Source organism: Bombus affinis, chromosome 5, assembly GCF_024516045.1.
Source record: "Bombus affinis isolate iyBomAffi1 chromosome 5, iyBomAffi1.2, whole genome shotgun sequence".
NCBI classification, from domain to species: domain Eukaryota; kingdom Metazoa; phylum Arthropoda; class Insecta; order Hymenoptera; family Apidae; genus Bombus; species Bombus affinis.
In genome coordinates, this window is record NC_066348.1 from 12,120,775 (window position 1) to 12,142,378 (window position 21,604).

The 21,604-nt window shown below is 34.3% G+C and overlaps 3 protein-coding genes and 3 long non-coding RNA genes across 6 annotated transcripts; 4 read left to right on the top strand and 2 right to left on the bottom strand.

Moving 5' to 3' along the window:
• Window positions 1–470: 470 nt before the first annotated feature.
• Window positions 471–16,038, bottom strand: LOC126916716 (uncharacterized). Its single transcript, XM_050722780.1, has 11 exons — window positions 14,281–16,038; window positions 11,772–14,163; window positions 11,135–11,539; window positions 10,968–11,067; window positions 10,567–10,762; window positions 7,958–8,470; window positions 6,224–6,457; window positions 4,917–5,074; window positions 4,224–4,624; window positions 3,417–3,494; window positions 471–881 (listed from the first exon to the last, which is right to left on the bottom strand). The coding sequence occupies exons 6-11, from the start codon at window positions 8,327–8,329 to the stop codon at window positions 739–741; spliced, it is 1,386 nt and encodes a 461-aa protein (XP_050578737.1). The 5' UTR covers window positions 8,330–8,470; window positions 10,567–10,762; window positions 10,968–11,067; window positions 11,135–11,539; window positions 11,772–14,163; window positions 14,281–16,038; the 3' UTR covers window positions 471–738.
• On the top strand, window positions 3,185–4,159 carry LOC126916737 (uncharacterized). Its single transcript, XR_007710722.1, has 2 exons — window positions 3,185–3,543; window positions 3,774–4,159. It is a non-coding gene; the product is annotated as an uncharacterized LOC126916737 (long non-coding RNA).
• LOC126916734 (uncharacterized) lies at window positions 6,350–7,864 on the top strand. Its single transcript, XR_007710719.1, has 2 exons — window positions 6,350–6,488; window positions 6,591–7,864. It is a non-coding gene; the product is annotated as an uncharacterized LOC126916734 (long non-coding RNA).
• On the top strand, window positions 8,466–10,531 carry LOC126916736 (uncharacterized). The gene is made up of 3 exons (XR_007710721.1): window positions 8,466–9,099; window positions 9,536–9,723; window positions 10,385–10,531. It is a non-coding gene; the product is annotated as an uncharacterized LOC126916736 (long non-coding RNA).
• A 516-nt stretch (window positions 16,039–16,554) lies between the features above and the next one.
• On the bottom strand, window positions 16,555–19,690 carry LOC126916721 (translocation protein SEC62). Its single transcript, XM_050722798.1, has 5 exons — window positions 19,544–19,690; window positions 18,530–18,976; window positions 17,786–18,133; window positions 17,613–17,716; window positions 16,555–17,519 (listed from the first exon to the last, which is right to left on the bottom strand). The coding sequence occupies exons 1-5, from the start codon at window positions 19,577–19,579 to the stop codon at window positions 17,348–17,350; spliced, it is 1,107 nt and encodes a 368-aa protein (XP_050578755.1). The 5' UTR covers window positions 19,580–19,690; the 3' UTR covers window positions 16,555–17,347.
• A 474-nt stretch (window positions 19,691–20,164) lies between these two features.
• LOC126916730 (mediator of RNA polymerase II transcription subunit 18) lies at window positions 20,165–21,242 on the top strand. The gene is made up of 2 exons (XM_050722817.1): window positions 20,165–20,587; window positions 20,660–21,242. Exons 1-2 carry the CDS (start codon window positions 20,385–20,387, stop codon window positions 21,105–21,107), a joined length of 651 nt encoding a protein of 216 aa, XP_050578774.1. The 5' UTR covers window positions 20,165–20,384; the 3' UTR covers window positions 21,108–21,242.
• The last annotated feature ends 362 nt before the right edge of the window (window positions 21,243–21,604 follow it).

Consider the following 21,604-nt stretch of genomic DNA (forward strand, 5'->3'; position numbering starts at 1 on the left):
GTAAACAGTAGTGTAGTATATTTGAGTAACGCCACAGCCTTCTTGAAAGATACGCGAATATTATAAAAATGACTATATATCCGTCTAGATATTGTTCTCAATGTTTAGACATTTATAATTTCTTCGTTTTACCACTTAGGTAGAAGATGTAAATATTATGTTATAAAACATAACTATATATCTGGAATTCTTAAAATAATTTTTCAAGCTTTTAGATATGTTCCACTGTGCGGTATAACCTAAAACTAACTGCGTCTCAATAAGAAAAAACTGCAAGGGTGATAATCGCGAGGAAATGAGTCATTGATAAGAAAGAAACAAAGAATTGTTTTCAATGCAATGTACGATTGAATTTTAATATAGAAAAGGGCAGCAGTTTCATCAATGCGTTATTCTCATGATCTTCCTTGTGGGTATTACTGAAATCTCGATAATCAAGGTATAAAGTTGAAAAGAAAAAAGAAGACATATAAAAAATGGATCGTACCTTTATTATAATTTCTTGCGAAATTCGCCTCCAGTTGCTATATTTTGATTTGTTATCGAAATAATCGTGCGTAGCTTGCACAATGAGAGGAGCTAATTAAAAAATCTCCAACGAAGCTTACACGTTTCATTATTTACAATAACAAAACAAGCGAACAGAAAACGAAGTGCGCCTCGTGGTTATCTAATCTAAGAATGTAGAAAAGCGGTCCTTTTATCGGACATTTATTTGAATGTGTGTCTGGAAAATTATCAATACATCATCCCGGGATGAGCTGCTCGTTGAAAGAATACGTTCGGATTTGCTGATAGAGTCGTGTACAAATTTCCTGCGTCTTCCGGCCTCAAATACATGCCTGGTGGTAAGACGAACGTCTCCATCGGTGCATGAACATCTGTAAAATATATTTATTTCTCAATGAATTCGTGTAACGATCATTCATAATCGTGGAAATAGTCAGTGAAGGCTTGTATTACATTATCAAAGTAATTTTAAGATTTACCAACAAATTCTATTTTTTCATAGGAATAGAATTTACGTATTTTTAAAATATGACTAAGAAAAATTTGATAGCTGGGTGGCAATTTGTTATCCGTTTTTACGTCCTGCCAAAACACGTTACTAATTTCCGGTCACAATGAAAACGTCGCGTGCTCGCTTATCCTTCCGGTCGTGTTAAGCAGTAGAGCGTAATTTTCACGATAAATGTATTTATATTTGGTGTTACATTTCTATATTTTATTCGTACTCGTATTATTTTATCTTCAAGGTTTTAACCTTGTTTAGGTTCTGCAAATATTTATGACAGGAGAAGGCTTCAGGAGATTACGTGCTAAATGCTGACACAAAATCTCCATTAAACAGAGACACAATTGTTTCGTACACGTAACCGCATTTTGAAGTGGGTCACACCTGTCGCGTTGCTCACAAACTTGTGATTATTCGAAAGTTTCTTGTTACGGGAGAGTAATTTTTATTATTTTTGAAATTGCGTTGTCACGAAGGACCAATGGAAACAGAAAAAGTCGGCCAGTAACTTTTATTAAGATGGCTATTTTTGGAATCGTGGAAAAAGTTCTTAGAAATTTTAAACCCAAGTAGTACAAATACTTGTAACTTTTATTAGGCAAATAAGTGGATATTAAGACTTATTATTATGGCAGTAAAGAGATTAGAAAGTGGCCGTAATACGTAGCAATAAGATTTATACGTTTAAAGAAGACTTTTGACATAGGAATTTAATTATCTCCTTTGATCAGCTATTGGATAATACTTTTCCTTGCTCCTTCAAATTAAAAGAGAGATACAAAAGGACAAGCAGATATCGTTGTTTCGTAAGAAACTGAAGAATACTTCTAGCGAAATCTCGATCAAACTTTTTACGCAACGGCAATTGATTTATAAACTTAATCGAAAGGTTGAAAAACGATGTAGCTGAATATTATGATAACTAGAACCGGTGTCATAAACGAGCGGATGGTTTGTGCCTGGCAGGCTAGTGACCTCTGCCTCGCAATATGTAGTATAATCCACGCCCTACTCGTAATAATGGATATTACGATAAAGAGATATATTACGAAGCTAACACATTTACCTGAAACATTTCCTTCTTAAAAAGAGATATTATTCGACAATTTAAATTTTCTTTTTCCAAAAAGTAGCCACGTACAGCATATTTTATCGATGGCAACCGCGGCTATAGAATTGTTTCTCTCTTCTCGTATCCTAAGGTAATAGATTGTTACCTTCATATTATATTATCTGCGTAAAAACAATATTTAATTATCTATATGAAAGCTAACTTTGTTTCCTTACTGATGGATCAATCGCATGGGATAAATTGGATCAAAGCGTTAGGAATCAGTTTTCTAAATAAAACTCTTATTTACCCCCTTTATCTTTCGTATCAGGTATCGCTATAAGAAAAAACGAGCATTCCTCTATTCGAAAATTTTCTCATCCAGACGATCTAATTTGCAAAATTTGGATACCGAAGACCGAATTGTAATTTAGAGCGGTATCTATGACAATGTACGTTCGATGATACATGCTCCGATAATGTTATATTTAGAGGAAAATCTTGACTAGCTGTTACCTACGAAAGTGGAGAATTTGTTTTCTCCTTTGTCGAAAAAAGTTCAATCAGCCACCACCAACAACAGGTCACCGATTAACTAGCGTCGTCTGATCTAACGGGATTTGTTTCCCCTTCCACATTAATTCTCGGAGAAGCGCTTGACCTCCGCCTCGAAACTTTCTCCCTCTCCACCTTTCCAGTAAGAGGTTTTTCCTCCCTTTCGTTCGTTCGTTCCTCGAGGTGAAGGTCGCCAGAGGCGACGCCGTAACGGAGGAAAAGTTTGGACGGGGAATTTACCGAGAGAATCAACCGAGGTATTTCCGGGACTACTGTAATACCTGTGGTATTTTTCTTCCTCGATTACGATCGGCTAGCAAAATTATCAATTTGTGCTCGGTATGCTCGATTTGAATAAAATATGTATCCATTGGCTTAGCGTTAGCTCGATTAAACATTAGGCATATTAAATTATTGATAATATAATATCGAAAGATCTTTAGGTTTCGATATCTAAAACACTGTACAGAAGAATTTTTAATCGTTCTATCGGTAGGAAAATTTTTAGATTTCGACAAAATTCCCATTTTCTTTCCCTTGAAGATCTATAATAAATTATATATTTCATGTATCACAAGAGAAGCATTGGCGAGTAATAGCGCGAATATTCTGTGTATTACCAACAATGTATATATCTTATTGTATAAATTTTCAAACTATTACTTTAATTACGTGTTTCCTAAGCTGTATTTTCTAATACAACTAACGCTCTGCAACTAAAATGATATATAGCTTAAGTTGTTACAAACATAAATGCTGATACTTTGCAATTAGCTAATTTCTAGTGGGACTTACCGTCGGAGTATATGGGGCTTCCACCATGCCTGCAGGCAGTGCATCCAGGTATAGCGGATGAAACTAATGCCACGCGATCTGCAATCAAAGGCATCAATAATATATGCACTATTACATTATACCAATGGTAAAAACACTAACAATTAGTACTAATTGATTTTCATTAAATTCGAGTTGATATAATTTTAACGTACATTCCTGTCGTAAACCGTATAAGATTTAACACTGTTTACACGCAAGAAAAATTTTAATTCTTAAATTTTACTTTTTAATAGCTCGTCGTAACACGTACGCACGTACAATAGCTTCGCTGTATTAATTAAACTTTAATTAATCATTTTCTTTCTTCGTATATAGTTTTACGATCCGTTGAAATGGATAAAACATGACGAACACGCTGATACTGTGCGAAGTGATCGAAACGGAACGACGTTTAAGCGAGCTACAAGAAACGGTGGATGCGTGCATGAAAACGCAGGTGAAATTTGCTCGTTTGATAAAAGAAACATAGTGAAATCAGCACGACGCTCAATTTCAACATTTGGAAAGTATCATTCGTAAAGTAAACAAAAAAAAAAAAAAAGGAAAGGCGAAGTAATACGAAATTTCTTGCTATAATAAGACTTTACGATATGGATTTTGGCTAAATACTCGTGATTTTTGTTTTTCTTAATTAACGACGTTATTAATAGATTCTGTACGCCGAGGAGGCGTTAATAAATAGCTTAGCGGTAACGCTTTAATTGGTGAAAATGTCTTCAATTACATACACGTAACAAGCCAAAGAGTACACAACTATGAACGTACCGCCGCTGTGATAATGCATCTTTCTCTTTAAAGAAGCTTCAGCTGGCTTGAAGTGGAAGAAGGAAGGCGAGTAACGGCTGCCAGGAAGCGAGCTCAAAGCATCGTCTCGATCACGAATCACCGTTGCGGAAGCTTCTCGACCGAGGGCAGCTAACTGCCGACCCTTCGGCAGGAACATCGTCAGGAACACGAGAAGGGAAGTAGTCAATAAACCATAAGCTAGCCAGGCTTCTCTGTCACTCTCCGTCGAGGCAGCCACTGAACCGATCGCACTCGATATCCAAATCGGAAGCGATAAACCAACAGCCAAGCCAATAAATGCTGCTTCCCGGTTGTTGTCTCGAACGCCGCGTGCTCGAACTGCTAAACAAGCTACTGCAACCAACAGCGCGCCCGGATATCTGAAAACCGATCGTCCGATCTTCAATGCGTCACCTTCAAAATTTCATTCGGAATTTACGTTTCTGTAGATTTGGAAAAATTATCTTTCTTTCGTTTTTATACCGATAGCGTGTTAGAGCCGGATAAGTTTCCTTCGTATTATAGGAAGATTAGAATCGTACAAGCCTGGAAATATTTCCTAACAACTTTCCATTGCAACGGTGTAATTTGAATTCATAGCCTGATAGCAAGTGTCATTTTTATAACCGTGAAATATTGTCGATGGAAGAGGTTTACATTTCAAAAGTTTACCCGAGGGAAGCCACTATCTGTCCAAGAGGAGTTTTGCAACAGGACATTGGAGAGTTTTGTCCTGTATTTTGTACCTGAACCACCGTAGGTGGTTCGCCGTAAAACCATTGTCCAATGATAGCTACCTGCACGAGCACGGCGAATCCCAATACTAGTGCCTGTAACACAGAGGACGAACATACACCATATATTAACGTTCGCGTATGTGGCACATGTATATAAGCTGTATTTCAATAGAGTCTTGAAAAATGTATTGAATGGGCATCGGGCTTTGACCGATTAACGATGAATCGCTGTAATTATTACGATGGTATTCTCAATTAACATTCTTAACGCTTGTCAGTCACATTATAATTTATTGATGAACGAGCAGTTCCCCGCCATGTTCAAGGTTCTATTAAACGATCGCGATTATAAACGAAGAATTATTATAGGAGGAAAAGAGACGCGGTTGATTTTTCTAACAGATTATTTTATAAATTGCTTTCTAGTTTTTAACGTCGCTTCCTTCGATGCATATAATCACACCTATCGATAAAAAGCAACAGAAGAAAATCCGTTGAATCCGTTAGGCGAGGCAGAAAATGTCGGAGATATTAATATTATTCAACGAACGGCCAGGCATGCTTAACGACCACAACAGCTGCATTTACTGCTATTAGTAGCGGGCGTTACTACTGCGTTACTTTTCATTCAGATCCCGTCCCGCACGTACAAATAGTCGATCGAGATCGACATCCGGATCTCCGACACAGCGAAATAAGAAAAATCCCGTGCATCCTTCGTGAGAGTTGTTCCACGAGTTTCTGCGAGCCGTTTTCTAAAGCTGTATTCACACTGGCTAGGACAAGAACTTTCGATTGTGTTTCAATCGCCTTACGGTCAGGCATTGGATGAATGGCATAGAAAGTAACACTATGCAAAATTAAAAAAACGTGTCTACCTTTCGTTGGAAACGACGTATAAATTTAGACAAATTACGAACCGCAGTAGAAATAATAGATTCTACGCTCCGTTTTTTAATAGTATGCACGATGAACTGTTGGCTAATTTTACAAAAATAAGATTTCTCCCTACGCTTTAAAAATGACGTATTACTCAACCGTAAGTAAATTGTAAAATAGAAAATTATTAAACAGCAAGCGAAAAGAGGGAGACGTCTTTTGTCGAAAAAATGTTAAGTTTACTTTCCTATCGATGAATTTTGAATTCATCTTACCTACGCAATGGAAAACTTACGTTGTTCTTACATTGCAATGTATTTTGCAATGTAATGCATTAGGATTCTGAAACGTTATCAAACTTACTTGATAAGGTGCTGGTAGATAAACTCCGCTATTTAATGAGAGCAGGAACACGCATTTAACCAGCAAGGCTGCAAATACAAGAGCAGCAGGTAAGCCGACTAATCTAAATGCAGCGCAGGACAGAGGGTTTTGACTGAGGGAGGCTGCTGCTGAGAGTCCTGCCAGGAGGAAAAGGCCTAAAAGTAGAGCTTGTCCCAGAAATAAATGTCGTCTGTTTGGCGCGGTTACCCTTGCCTGGAAAATTTCATCAAATGTTACGTTGTTTGTATGTATTTTTATGGTGAAGATAATATTTACACCGACTATTTTTGTGCTATTGACGAAACGTATTCTAAGAGCATAATTTACATTATATACGATTTTGTAGGACAGAAATTCTGGGAGAATAATGTAAGTAAGCAGTAAACGGCGGCGTCTCACGCGAGAAAATCAGCATGCTCTAATTTTTCTTCCTTAACGAAGGAAACCTCGATATGGCAAACAGAAAGTATCTCAATGTATGTTTCTAAGGTAAAATCTCCCTGTTTATCTGCGTTTGCCCTATTAATGTTCGACAAGCTAGAAAGATACGATAAGGATTGTTGCATGTCAGACTTTTCGCAAAGTGAATCTTTACATGCCGCGATATAATCATACATAGGTAAATTATAATTACGCGGGTTAATTTCACCAATTAGACTAACTAATAAAGCAGCCGTACGTATCTGTTAAAGTAAACATGTAACCCTTGACGATGCATGCAACTACATGCATATGTTTGATAAAATGAATTAAATTAATTGTTGCTTTAATTTACACTAATATTTAATTTCTCATTTGTGAGAATATTAAATAAAAGAGAAAGGACGAGCAGTAATTGGTTCTGAAAATATTTGGTCGGGAATACCCCTCCTGTCTTGCAATTTAAATTTGAGAGAATGACGATCAACGTTAAAATCCTTGGCAGCATAATGACGCTATTAAAGATAGTATAGACATCAAAGCTATCAAAGGCTTTCCTGGTGGCTCCTGTTCAATGGAGTGTATCGATACGAGCAGACGACACGACTAGGAGAAATAGGCAGTCGACATGCAAACTAGGCCTAGGTCTCGGCGAAATTACGAGCGTGCTGGTTATTGGAGCTTGTCGAAGTATGAACGAAAACAATTACCATAAATTCTTGTATACATTTCCACGTACTATCGAGAGGAAAAGAGATAAAGGTTTCTTTCTAAGCTCTATTAATCCGGTGCTTCCTCAAATTTCAATTATAGATGCTTATACGACCGCGAAAATACGTTTCACGCTATCGCACGCGATCGGTTCAATTGGTAACAAGCTCTTCCCGCTTTTTTTAGCGCTTGTAAAACAAAACGTCTTTGCGCTCTATTTCCGGTAGTGAAACCGTCGAATTATAAATTGTATGTCACCACGACGCTTGCATTTTAAAATAATACCCTTCACGATTTCTATTTATTATCTTTACAAATACCTTTGGGGATTTTTTAAATGAAAACCATTGAGAAGCGTAAAGCGATTACGTGATATACAAGTAATCTACAATGGACGAGAGAAAAATTAGGATCGACCGTGCATAGATTTAACGGAATTTTTATAAACGATGTTTTTCGATAAATAAATTGTACATTCCTCTATTTTCACCAGCCAACTATCGTTTTTCTGATGTTCAGTTGAATTTGCGATCGACCGAGATCGGTTTGAAAAAGGTTGGTTGTAAAGGTAAACGAACCGACCTTGAGCAGTACGAAAACCTCGAAGCCAGCCATGAGGAGCATCGTGGCTGCGCTGAGGGCCGCCAGAGGAAGAGCCCAGGGTCGTTGTCTGAGCAAGGACCTCGAGTACGGCCGAGTATCGACCTCGATCTCCTGGTTCTTCTTTCCAGGAGGCATTTTGAACACCGAAACCGTCCTGTTCGGTGCTGGAACGCTGATGACACTCGCTACACTGGCCAGACCGTTCTTGTCCATCGCTACGTCGCTAGGTACCAGGAAGAATTCAGTCGACAACTCGTAGTCCTTCGAGGCTTGAGCTCGTATCGCCGTAGTTCCGGTTGGACCAAGCCAGCTCGCTGTGGCCCACGACAAGATAATCGGGCTCAGTCTCATCGCGTCATCCGTACTTCCGTGGTTATCTCTGTATGGCTCTGTATGGCTCCAAGTTTCTGTAGCGTCACCGGGACATGCACCGTTTCCTGCGTAAGCGCATCCTTATGCGCCCGCCTCCCTTTCCTCCGAAGAATGGCACACCTGTAATTACGATTCGCCTCGGTAATTAAGCCTTGTCGGTTCATTTGATTAGATTTAGTGCCCGGGTAAAAGTGAGCACCGGTTTTAATCAGGAACTGCTTGGAAATCGCACTAACGCGCGTCGCTAATAATCAAACCAACAAATGGAAAATTGCTTTTCTCTCGAAGAAAATATAGACCGTACGTTGTATACTCGTTCTTCCGTCGTACTTCGTCCTACGATTTTTACATTTCCTTCTTGGAAGTTGTATAAATTAAAGATTTACGTTGTGACGTAAATGAGATGTTTCTAATTTATCTCGCTTTTACCACCACGAGCTCTTCGATCATCTCGCTACAAGTATAACATAACAATCGCGATAACAATATTCAAAAACTGATACTTGTACTATAACTAAATACACGTGGAGAAAGAATTCATTATTTTCCCAATTACTATAACAATAGGCTATAACTATTTTTAAAGCAAACGTTTACCGCAGAAAAATTCTTTACAAACAATTTTGAAAATAACCGGTGCTAATAGAAGCAAATAAAACCGCAGCCTATTCTGTATGAGAGCCAGGCATGACCAGTCCGCAGGCATTCACGGAGTCTAACACCATTAATTATTATGAACAGGGTCAGCGGTAAGTAGAGTGAAGCATAGACTGAGTAAAACCAGAGTAAAACCTGTAAAAACAGGTATCACGGTGCACATTACTGTAATCGATTTAACATTGAATTATACGAATATTAACTATGACTTTGTATTTAATCATGATAATAAATGAACCTTTCAAGTGTCGATCATTGTCTGTCTTCGATATCTCGACGATACTGCTTGCCACACATTTCTTCCTCGTATCAACTTCTTCTAACGATAATGTTATGTTTTCTTTCTTTTTTACTTTAATTATAAACACTATCAAAATTATAACAAAACACAATTGCGAAGTAGATTCGAAAGTCTTTTTGTATCCTTAGAGAATGTTTTTCGTATCGAATAATTCGATGCAACGAAGGTCAACGAACACTATGCAAGTTGTTCCAAGATCTTCGATACTAAATGATATTTTCTGTCAGAGCATGGACCAGTTCTCCGATAGGACAAGTCAGTGGAGTGGCCACGAAGCGCGCGTTGTGGGAGCCGAACTCCGACTAAGTCAACAAGCATTCTCGAGGGAGAAACTGGAAGCAGACTGGAGTTCCGTTCTGGAGGTGAAGCCTATCCGTTACGGAGGAGCCAGGGAGATGGTGATGACGATGCTGAGGTAGTAGTGGCATACAGCAGGAGCGGATCCACGCAAACCTTTCCAATAGAGTTTTCTTTTTCTATCGAATAGTTTAAATAATGGAATATCAATATTTTGCTAAAAATAATACAAGCTATTACGCCAAAATTGAGTACTGAATTACGAACGAGCGATACTTCTTACTTACAATTACTTGATGAAACATTTTAGGTGAGAATCGTAGTTGGATACTTGTTCATCTTCGATATTTTATAAATTTTCATTACGTAGGTGCTATTTTTGGTATAAAAAATATAAGTTCATCGAATTGTTGGACTGATGAATAAAAATTTATAATTCGATATAATTATACATACATATATATATATATATATATATATAAATGTGCAAAATAGAAACTTCGATAATCTTTTTAACAATTCATTTTTATCAAAGAAAATTTTATTTCGTATGATGTGCGTGTTATTTCATATAAATTACACGTTTAATGAAATATAGTATAATTATAGTGAATACAGTATAAATAGGTATACGATATTTAGAAGTCTAATAAAGTAACATTATCTCATATATATAGAATAGTTGCAGTAAGAAATAAGAAATTCGGAAGATCATCTCGACGAATGAATTGACTTGCCTCTCATGAATTGTAATTGGCTGGCTTTATTATCGTGAACAGGTCTATTTTATCGAGACGGATTCGATCTGATCCGCCCCTGACAAGATGAGAGAAGAAGCCGTGTGGAATAAAAGAGAAATAGAGAGAAGGATCGGAATGAAAGAAAGAAAAAGAAAGAAGCTGGTCCTCCGACGTCGAGGACCGGACCCAGCGACACATTTACATATCGTACGTGTAATAACCTCGAAAAAGATTTAACAATGGTCCCGGGACGGTTCTTCTCGGTTGCAAAGAAGAGGAAAGAGGCGAGTGCGCGGCTCGGTGGATGAGGAAAGATCGAAGAAATGTTTAACGAGTTTCTGCGCATTCTTAAACTACGAAAAATGGCAAATACTCTCACGGACAGATCCAAGGTCTTCTTTTTCATTACGGAATTCGCTGTAAAAAGAATTATAGTAATTTTATTTTCAAGTCAGTCATCTTGATATATAATAAATATAATATAATATAATAAGTATATAATAAAATGGTAAATGATATATAACGACAATTTAAAAGGAAAGATCTTCGTTAAAAGAAGAGCAAGTAATTATATACGATCGGATAAAACTCTTACTCGACGCTAGTAGTGAAAATTATTTACCTTGGCCTAGAAATTGCTTATAAAATTATTCGTAGCTGATGAAAGTGATAACAGAGATTTTGTTTCTGGATCTAAGCGGCGCGTCCTGTTTGAGCTCGAACTAGATAATATGTAAGTAATATGTAGGCGGCCGGGCGTCACAGATCAATGATTGTTTGTGCACATACCTTCAGTAGCCATACACGATCAATCCCTTGCAACCAAGGTTCGATGAACTCTACCTCGAAAACCGGCCAAACCGTTTGCACGTTTGGTTCGGGTGGCTCAACTTGGTTGATAGTAAGTTCGAACACGTCTTACGTTTCTTACGTTTCCTGAAAACAATGATTCCAAACACAGAGCTCGCCAGATAAAAATCTTGAAATTCGAATGCATCAGTGCCTAGAATTTCCATCATTTCCGCTACTAACGTATACTCGACGGACACCACATTTTAATGGCGTTTAATTCGATGCAGTTTATTTTAGCGATCCAAGTCATCGCCTATATGTTTAAAAGTAGAAGTCAACTTTTAGTACTGCAATTATGGATACACTTATCCAAAGCATCCATTAGTCCGTGGGAAACTATAACTAAAAATAAAAGAATATAACTCGTACTCGTCCCTGTTCTATAATTTTATGCGAGATGTGGAGGACATATCTATCGTAGTTTAATGATTTCAACATTGTTTTAAATTTCAATTAATTCTTTTTTTGGTACGGTTAAAGATTTTCGATACATATGCCCGCTCTTTTTTTATATGTTCCGCAATAATGCTACCGACAAACCGGCTTCAACCGGAAACATAAATATTAAACTTACCAAATTTGACACAAAGCTTTGCAGCGTACCTGGCAAGACTTGGAAGCCAGTTTTTCTACGTTTATTCGAGGTTTGAACATGCTTTACGTCCTTCTCGTTATTCCAAGCAAACATCAGTCGACGAAGACATGTTGGATTTACGATATATCCTTAGGTACGATACAATCTGTACCATTCTGATGAAATTATACATATTAAGCTATACAAAGTACATCGGCAACGATGTTCCTTGAAAATATAATCATATATGAAAAAAATTATATCTGTTTCATAATGTACAAAAATCATAGAACATAGATAATATCTCCGCACGAATTACGTTCAATTTCTCGCTAAGTAAGAATTCATTAGAACAAAAAGAATTCGCCGATTTCTTCAACTAAATTCCTTTCTCGATAATAACTGCCGTACTGCCAGACCCGGCTGTTAGAAATGAGATTTACATCCTTATAGGTTGCAGTTTAAGAACAGCTTTACTAAGAGAAACGTCTTAACCATTGAGACAAGGGAAAAATTGATAGAACAATAGACGCTGTCAAAGACAACGAACAACGAAAATCTTTCTTCGAGGCTAGTGTATACAAATGCGTACGATGTACAATGTCTCGCAATGGCCACACCCGGTCACTTTCTCCGCCAAAGCCAAAGTCATTCTTGTACCGTAAGTTACTATGCTTAATGACGCAAGCTACCCACGCTCGATCTAATGCGAAGCACGGTGATCCGCTTTCCTCCTGGTACGTCGGCCAACCATGGAATGTAATTTACAAGCTCCGACGGATAAGAAAAAAGGATAATTAAGACGCGACTCTTTAACTGCAAAAAGCGGAAGATCGAGTCGTATGACGGCCCTGACCGAATTTCTTTGCACTTGAACGTCATTCCCCGAAGGGATCGAAGCTTTTAAAAGTTCCTCGATCGCAAGATAAATCGACTATCGCAACTAAATTTCTTGCGTTACGATTATCGTCTGTAATCTGTTATATCGTAACTAACTTAATAAATCACTTCGTCGCAATTTAATTGTATTTATAATCGTACAGTAAATTTGATCATTCTGTTCGCTAATTAATCCGATTGATATCGCAGTTGCAACCCAATTATTCATATGAATTATAACGTTTCGTTTCTAGTAATATTTTTTTCGAAATCGTGCAACTTATAAACGCAACCCAACGAAAAATGATTGGTGTTACGAATTCATAAATACTCGATAAATCAAAGTACGTATTACTAAATCGTTCGAAAGTTGCTGCACGAGGGATTACCTTTATGCGAAAGAAGCTGTCGAGCGTGGTGAACGCGAAATTCCTTCCTCCACCCGAGGAACCCTAAATGATGCGGAGCACCGAACTCTCGGTATTGCAGTAAGAGAAGAGAGAAGTCGCTTGCAACCGGTTTCAACAAACTAAAGCTAAATAAAGTCATGTAGCGGCGCGAACGAAGGAAATCGTTCTGCCGATAATTGCGCCCTCGAAAAACTTTTCGAGCTTGTTCACAAAATGATGACTATTCGCCGCGTAATATTTTGAAAGGGCAGTCGTCCTTATCGGCTATCTGTCTACGTAATTATCTCACGGTTATCTTTTACGTATATAAATCTGTGCCTATTAATTACAACGTATCGCGCGAGTATACTAAAAAATATTTCGTACAAGTACAAAGAGTTAGAAACTATATACATTGGTCTTTTGAAATATTGAAAACATTTTATATTACGATATAAAATATAAAATTTGTTTTAATTTTCAACGCTGAACGTCAGTCGTCGATGATACATAAATATTTAGTTGGATAATAATATGATAAATGACAGATTCGATTACAATACGAAATGGGCGTTCTTCGTATTCCAGAATTAATTATCAAGGAACAAGTTCTTAGGATAATTAATAACAATTCCCTGAAGCGATACCAGTGATCGATCAAGAAGCAAACATTCTTTCGCAACTCACCCCCTTGTCTATTCTTCGCCTCGTCGGGTTTGATACGTTGATAAGTCGACCCTTCCACGGCGATTCATTTGAATATAAATCCGGCTGTCTACACACGTTGAAAGTCTCACGAACGAAGAACGAAGAGAAGGATGGCGAACCGAGAGGACAGGAACAAGTCGAACGAAGAAAGGAAGAAGAAAGAGACGAAATGAAGAATTCTTTTTTCGTTGCACGCTGTAACCGCAAACCGCGGTGGTCGGCCATGCAAGATATTTTTTATTCACCTTATTTTGGGTTCCTCTGCGCGTATAATATTTTTTATCTCGTTTTGATACACACGCGCATACACACGAGTGGAGTTTACAAGCATATTTGCAGTATCTTTGGAACTTATTCCTTCGGAGGATCGTTGAAATTAATGTGAAATATATGAAATTGTCGTAACGTACACGCATCTGCAAAGTACAAAAAATTATATTTATTTTAGTTATTATCATTAGAAAATCTAATTAACAATTAAAGTGACGATTTTGTAAATCTCATAATGAAACTCAAAGTTGGTATATACGTACGCATTTATTTATACATATTCTCTCCTATACACGATGTCGAAAAAAACGAAAAACATAAACTTGTAACTCAAGGATACAACGTTGTTTCGTAAGTTCAATGACCCAATGGCATGGAAGAATAAAAATGCGAGTGTATAAATTTTTTTTGTTTCTGCCTACCGTTAGTCATTTACATATATAGTCGGTGTAGTCTTACTGTAATGTAATAGATTCGGAAATAAGTTTATAATTTGTATATAAATTAATTTTTATAAACATAATTTTAAAGCAATAAATCAATATGGCGAAAGAAACGAATTCATAAAGAAAAATAAATAACCTAAAAAAGATACAAAAATATATTATGCGAATACTTTTTAAAACTCGAAATAAATGTAGATATTCTATTAAAAGTAACGACAATTACACAATTATTTATTACAAAACCAGTTACATAAAATGCAAATGACATATACTGGAAGATAGCAAAAACGTTTCAAAGATAAATGAGTTAACGAGCATAAAAACAATACGTTTAAAGAAGCTACGGTCCGATAAAGAATTTCTCTTGACTCTGAATTTCAAAAAACGCCTGTATATTCACGGTACACGATAAAAGGGTAAAAAGGCTTTTAAAAAGGGCGACTATTATTTTATTCTGCGCGTGAGTGCATTGTTAAAGGAGACTTTTATTACCTCTGCCAAGGACGAAAGCTCACCACGTAATCTCAGGGAAAGCCTATATGGAGTCGCCAACATTTACATCTTTACATACATATTACACGAAGGGTACGTGCACATAAGACCGCAATGCGCGTGTCTACGTGCGCTTACGATGGAGTAACGATATTTATTATATGTCGGCTATGAATTATGGGCCGTTAACTTTGCCTTCGTGACGCGGCCCTTCGCTTCGCGACCAACCAGCCTACGAATCCGCCACTCTGACTGCACAAAAATACACATGCGCATGCCTCGTGTATTCCTTCCAAGCGAAAAGTTTGTCTTTAACCAAGCGGTTCATTTGCACGAATTAATTGAATTCCTTTGAATGAAGTAGATCGGTAAACGGATCTATAATACATACACGATCCAACTAAGGCCGAAACATAAAAATTTTGAATGCTAGAAATGTTTGCAATTCACGATATGTAAAAGCGTATGCGACAATTGAAATACCGTCGACATGGGTTTTTTAATATAACGTTCGTGGGAAAGGCGAGGCACACATGGCGCTTAAAACAGCTTTAACGGTAAATTTACGAGCTTAGTAAAAAATGTGATATTAAATGCTTATTAATATGATAATATGAAAACGGTATGTTCATCCAGCTTCTTTGCCAGGCACTGATTTTCAATTTGGTTTTTTAACAATTGCTTCCTCTACAACTAGATCAGTGAATATAACCTAATGCGATTAGATTACTTTGGAAACATCGTATCTAGTTTTGATTTCTTTTGATTAAATGATTTTATCTTTCATAAATTATCATGTCTAACTGTATTACAGAAACATTACAGAAGAAATCTCAGATAAAATCATACATCCATATAACGCTTTCTTATAAAGTTAATGCCCGTTCAACGATATTCTATACGAACTTACTAGTGATTTAATGTAATTAATTCATAAATGGACAGAATCGTGGAACGATAAATAAAAGAAAATTTCCTAAATAATATTTAAAGAACATAATATTAATTATTGATACATGCAGATATAGGTAAAAATTAATTTAAATTTGTTAAAAAATAATTTGGCGAATGTTTTCGAAAAATATTTCGAGTCTTTATAAATTATAAAAGCAAGTATCGAATTTTTATAGTTTTAATTAATGGAGTGCAAAAGTTGCAATTTACTGAGTTGAGGAGAAGTAGTGAGACCACATCCGTGATCACAAAATATGTATGTGAGAATATAAAAGTAACTTAAATATATTTTATTTTAATAATAAAACTGGCTGTAAAAGATGACCAAAACTTAGTTTTGCTATGTTAAGTGCAAATCAATGCACTTAGAACAAATCCTTATATAAGCATAAGAGTATTAGGATCTTAATACAAATTATCTAAACGTTGATAACTAGCAATATTGAATATGTATGACATAATCATGAAACCAAAGAAGTATGAGTTATAGATGTAACATGTTTATATATACCTTCCATGTCTTTTTTTTGATAACAATATATAAATTTCAGATCTTTTCACCATTTATTTCAATATAGCTAGAGTCACGATTCGCGCATCTACAATGATCAAGATGATTATTTTGTAATAATAATATAATAATCGTTATAGTAATAATAGTAATAATTATTATCATTGGAATTTTTACATAAAAATACAAATTACAATTTGTTGTACGAGATCTGTGAAAGATCAGGTCGTGGCTCTGCCAAAAACAAACTCACTGGCAGAGTGAACAATTGATTGAAATAAATTTATAGTCTTGTTCTTGGAGATTCTATTTATCAAGCACTGTACAGTTTTGAAACCTGAGAAAGTTGTATTACTGAAATTTAAAATTCACTATTATTGCTTTGCGATATAAAATATCAAAAACGATTTCTAATCGATTCAGGAAAGCTTTGGACACCCACATCAACGTAATTGTACGTTTTAGTAAAAATTCTTGTAAGTGAAATTTACACACTTCAATAAATGATTATTAATAATAATTAAAATAAAAATACATATTTAACTGAAATTTCAAGATCGATATTTTTACAAAAATTTTCTTTATGTAAAATACAGATGGGATTTCCTTGTTCAATTGGCTGTAATATTCTAAATGCAATGCAAAGATACGTATTAATATAAGCAATAAATGGATTGAGTTTGCTAAATTTGTATACCGTATTTCTATTAATATATGTACTGTATCTTCATTTTTGCTTTGAATGATATTCAAAATTAGATTTTTTTTTACAAAATAAATCGTACATATCTTCAAAAATTAATAATTATACATAAATCCTTATGTATGAACCTGTATACGATTTAGTCAAAATTGACAAGATTCAATTATTGATTATTGTGATAATTATTAAAGATAAATAAAAGCTATTTATTGCCAATTCCTATCTTAGATCATCACAAAATCTCGACCTGTGTTAGACTTTTCACTTTCGGAACCTTCACTACCCTCTTCTCCTTCTCCTAATTCAGATGGAGGAAACTTGTTTTCTTCGCTAGATAAAATTTCTTCAATTTGAGTATGTTCTTTAGATAATTCTTTAATACTAGATTTTTTCTCTCTATAAAGGAAATGTAAAATAAGTACAACGTATTCATAATAATAAAAGTCTTGTATGTCTGATATTTTTATATTATAATAAATTTCTACTTACAATTGTGTTGATGGTGTCTCTTCAGTATCAGAGTCCTTTTCTTTCTTTTTCTTTTTTTTACTAACTTTTTTGTCACTTTCAGATGTGGAGTCATAATATTCATACTGAAAATATATTTATACATGCATTCATTGCATTTGTTAGATAATATAAAATTAAAAGCTGATAGATACTTGATAAAATGGCCAGAATGAAGCAAAGAATCCGACATCTGCAGTTAAATTAGGCAAAAGCCAAAGATGGCATTTGCCAAGTGTTGGAACCCATAAAAGGCAAAATACAATTAATCTAATAATTGCTAATGCCAAAATGAATACAAGGAATCCAGCAGCTGCAACACTTATATAATATACACCATGACGGATTGTTAATGGCCACAATGGGAAGAGACAAACACCAACTGCACCTAAAACTACAAGGCCTCCAAAGAACCAGTAGTATATAGGAACTGTTTCATATATCCAGACATATGCATCATTGCAGTCAACAAAATATTGTTCCATATGCATTTCCAAACGTACCTACATTAATTAATAATTTTTTAAATTACTTTTCTGTATCTTTTAACATTTATTCCTTTCAGCACTAGGATTCTTGATAATGTATATGCACTGTTCATTAAACATTTAATCTGATAGCATTTTGATTGAATCAAGTATTTATCTTTTAAAGAATGTACTTGAAATTATTTTGATACTATGCTATAAAATACTCAGTGAAATAAAATAACATAAAATAAAGCAAATAATAACATTGAAATAAGATATATACACAAATTCATATATATAGATTGATTCTATTTCTTAAACTCATATATGAATTCATAGTACTGAAAGGGTAATTAATAATAACTTGTCTATAAAAAAAATTGAGTATATCACTAAATAAATAAACTATCACTTTTGTCTAAAATTTACCTTTGGCTTTTTCTTCTTTTCTTCAGTTTTATTTTCATTATCTTTTTCACCTGTTGCATCTTTATTTTCTTTAGCCTCTTCCTTTTCTTTTTCAGTAGATCTTTTTTCTTTTTTGTTTTCTTTTACCTTTTTCTTTATTCCACGTATTTTATATAGTTCTTCTTCAGAGATTACTACCTTTTTTGCTCGATGAAAGAATTTATGTCTTAACATCAAATCTAGAAATTCTGTAACCTGTTCACGTGTCTCAAATTTAGTTTTACTCCATGGTGAATTTTCCAATAAAGCATCAACTGCACGAGTGCCAGTAAAATATTCAACATTGTGATTTCTATCAAATTTTGTTTTTTTCGATGGTACATTGTTACGGATCCATTTGGCCACTGCATATTCTTCCTTAGATGGTTTTACAGGGGCAACTTCATTATCTACGCTCGATGTTTCTTGCTACAAAAAATTAAAGCTTAATTTTTTACATTTCCATGATACTTTGTAAATATTCCATTAAATACATATAAATTATAGAACTAGATATAGATTTCATTATTATAAATTAAAAATGTCTTATTTTTTTGTGCAAAACATTAAATTCAATTGTAATTCTTTATGCCGTACAAAAAAACAGGACAGTCAAAGTTTAGACGGTACAGATGGTAACTCGTATATACCGGAATACAGTTAAAACGATTTTCGAACGTCTATGTAAAGAAACCCCATAACGTAAATAATAAGTTTCCACGGAGAACGAAATAAAGTAGTTTATTAAGGAGTAATTGAATCATATAATTAAAGTTAATTCACGAATTTTAAATAGAATGAAAATGATTTGTTTGCTACGTCATCCGTTGGATTATGTTACAACACTTATCCATATTGTCACGTGGTTTGAACTGATAAAATAAAATGAATTTAACATCAAACGAAATACTATACTTTCAGTCACCAAATAAACACCACAATTTATATGTACTGTTAAATAATATTGTAATAATTGTAGCCATATGTGATGCTTACATCCTTGCGCTTCTTGCTTTTCCTACGTTCCGCCATGTTGTAAATTCCGTTTTGCGCTTGCGTGCTAAACTTTATCTACCCATCAACAAACGTGGCATGTGCTTCTGCGTAACATGCTAACTGTAGTAGCCGGCTATTTAAATATGTACACATATTGTTTGTTTTAAGAAAACGGTATAACTAGTTTTTTAAATACATTAGTAACCTAATTTCTTCTAATTGTAAAAACACTATGGTTATCAGTATTTCATATTATATTTTATGATATTTAATAATTTTTATGTATTTTATAATTTTACTTCAATACACCTGTTTATAAATTATGGACGCATTTTGTCCTTAATAAAAATTTGAATAATTTACATTTCTTGTTCTTAGCCTTTTGATACATATTCGTGTACAAAAATATATACACATATATGTAATATTAAATTAATGACGGAAAAATTCAGATTATTACAAATATTTCAAAACGATGAGTTTTATTAGTAAAATAATGATAGAAGTGGAAGACATGAATGAGTTAAATACAGATTATTAACATACATATAACAGCATACATGTATTTCTAAAAAATAAAACTGTTTTTCCTATTTCTATACCTCTATAATTCTATGTGAAGTTAGCTGTTTATGAATTGAATATTTTATGATCAGCTGTTACATGCAATAATATTTGCAATTGCATTATATGTTCTAGATTATATATTGAGAATTATTACTAATAAGAGTAATAAGCATTAAAGTTTTACATTAATATATAAAAGTGAACATCTGTCAAACACTTTTCTATTCTGCAAAGAAGAGAGATTTATTTCCAAGAAAAGTTTCTAACCTTAAAAATGAGTGCACCAATAAGTACAGCAATGGATAATTTAACAGCTGCAATTAGATCTAATATTATTCCAAATCAAGAATATTTATTGCAAGGATCTGTGTTAGACAGTGCTGTAGAAGTATTGCTTCATAGATTACGTGGTTTATGTGATAATGTAGATACTGGACCAGAAACATTTAATGATCATGAAATGTGTTTTAGCATCAGGTATATAAAATAATTTTACAAATATTACTTTATTTATGAATCTACGTCACTACTTAATGCTTTATATTTTAGAGGAGCTGAACAACCATTACTTTTACGTGTAAGAAGAGCATTAGATTATCAAGATATGCCATGGCAATTACGTTATATCGGTCAACCTGAATTGGGTGACAAATCAAGACCTACAATCGTTAGAAGTAGCTTAGATATAGCAACTAGTAGTACTGTTGTTGACTTTTTAACAGAACTTGGATGTAGGCTAGATTTTGAATATATTGCACGTGGTTATATGTTTCGTAAGGGTAGAATGAAGGTTACAGTCTCCAAAATATTTAAGATGGGACAACAAGGAAAAATACCTGAAAGTATGGAAGCAATATCTCAAAGTTATCTAGTGGAATTGAGTGTTTTAGCACCTAGTGGCCAAGATGCAATAGCTGAAGATATGAGAATTTTTGCAGAGCAATTGAAACCCTTGGTACAACTTGAAAAAATTGACTACAAAAGATTTGTTCATTAATATAAAAATTATAAACCAGTATTAAATTTCAAATTATATTTGTGTAAGTCTTTCTATAAAACTGTATATATAAGGAAATTTTTTATAATTACAACTATACAAAAAATAAAAATTGTTATATTTTCTATAATTAAATTATTATTCTTATATTTTACGTGTGACCTATACCATAAATTTAATTATTATGGAGTAACATATATACGTATGATATGAGAAGAACATGCACATTATATGAGTACATAGATATTCTATTGTTTATATGAAGTGAATCAATACAGAGTATTTATCGATTTTCATGAAAAATTATATAACACTGTCATTTTTTTTAATAAATAATTAAAAGCTTTCTTTGATTATAAATGTATGTTATTGTTTAATGTATTAATTTTATTGCATAATATTTACAAGTAATCTATAATTAAAATAAGGATAAATATTTTAGATTTGTATTAACAATCTAAATATTACTCAAACAAATTAATATTTTTCAAGTACAG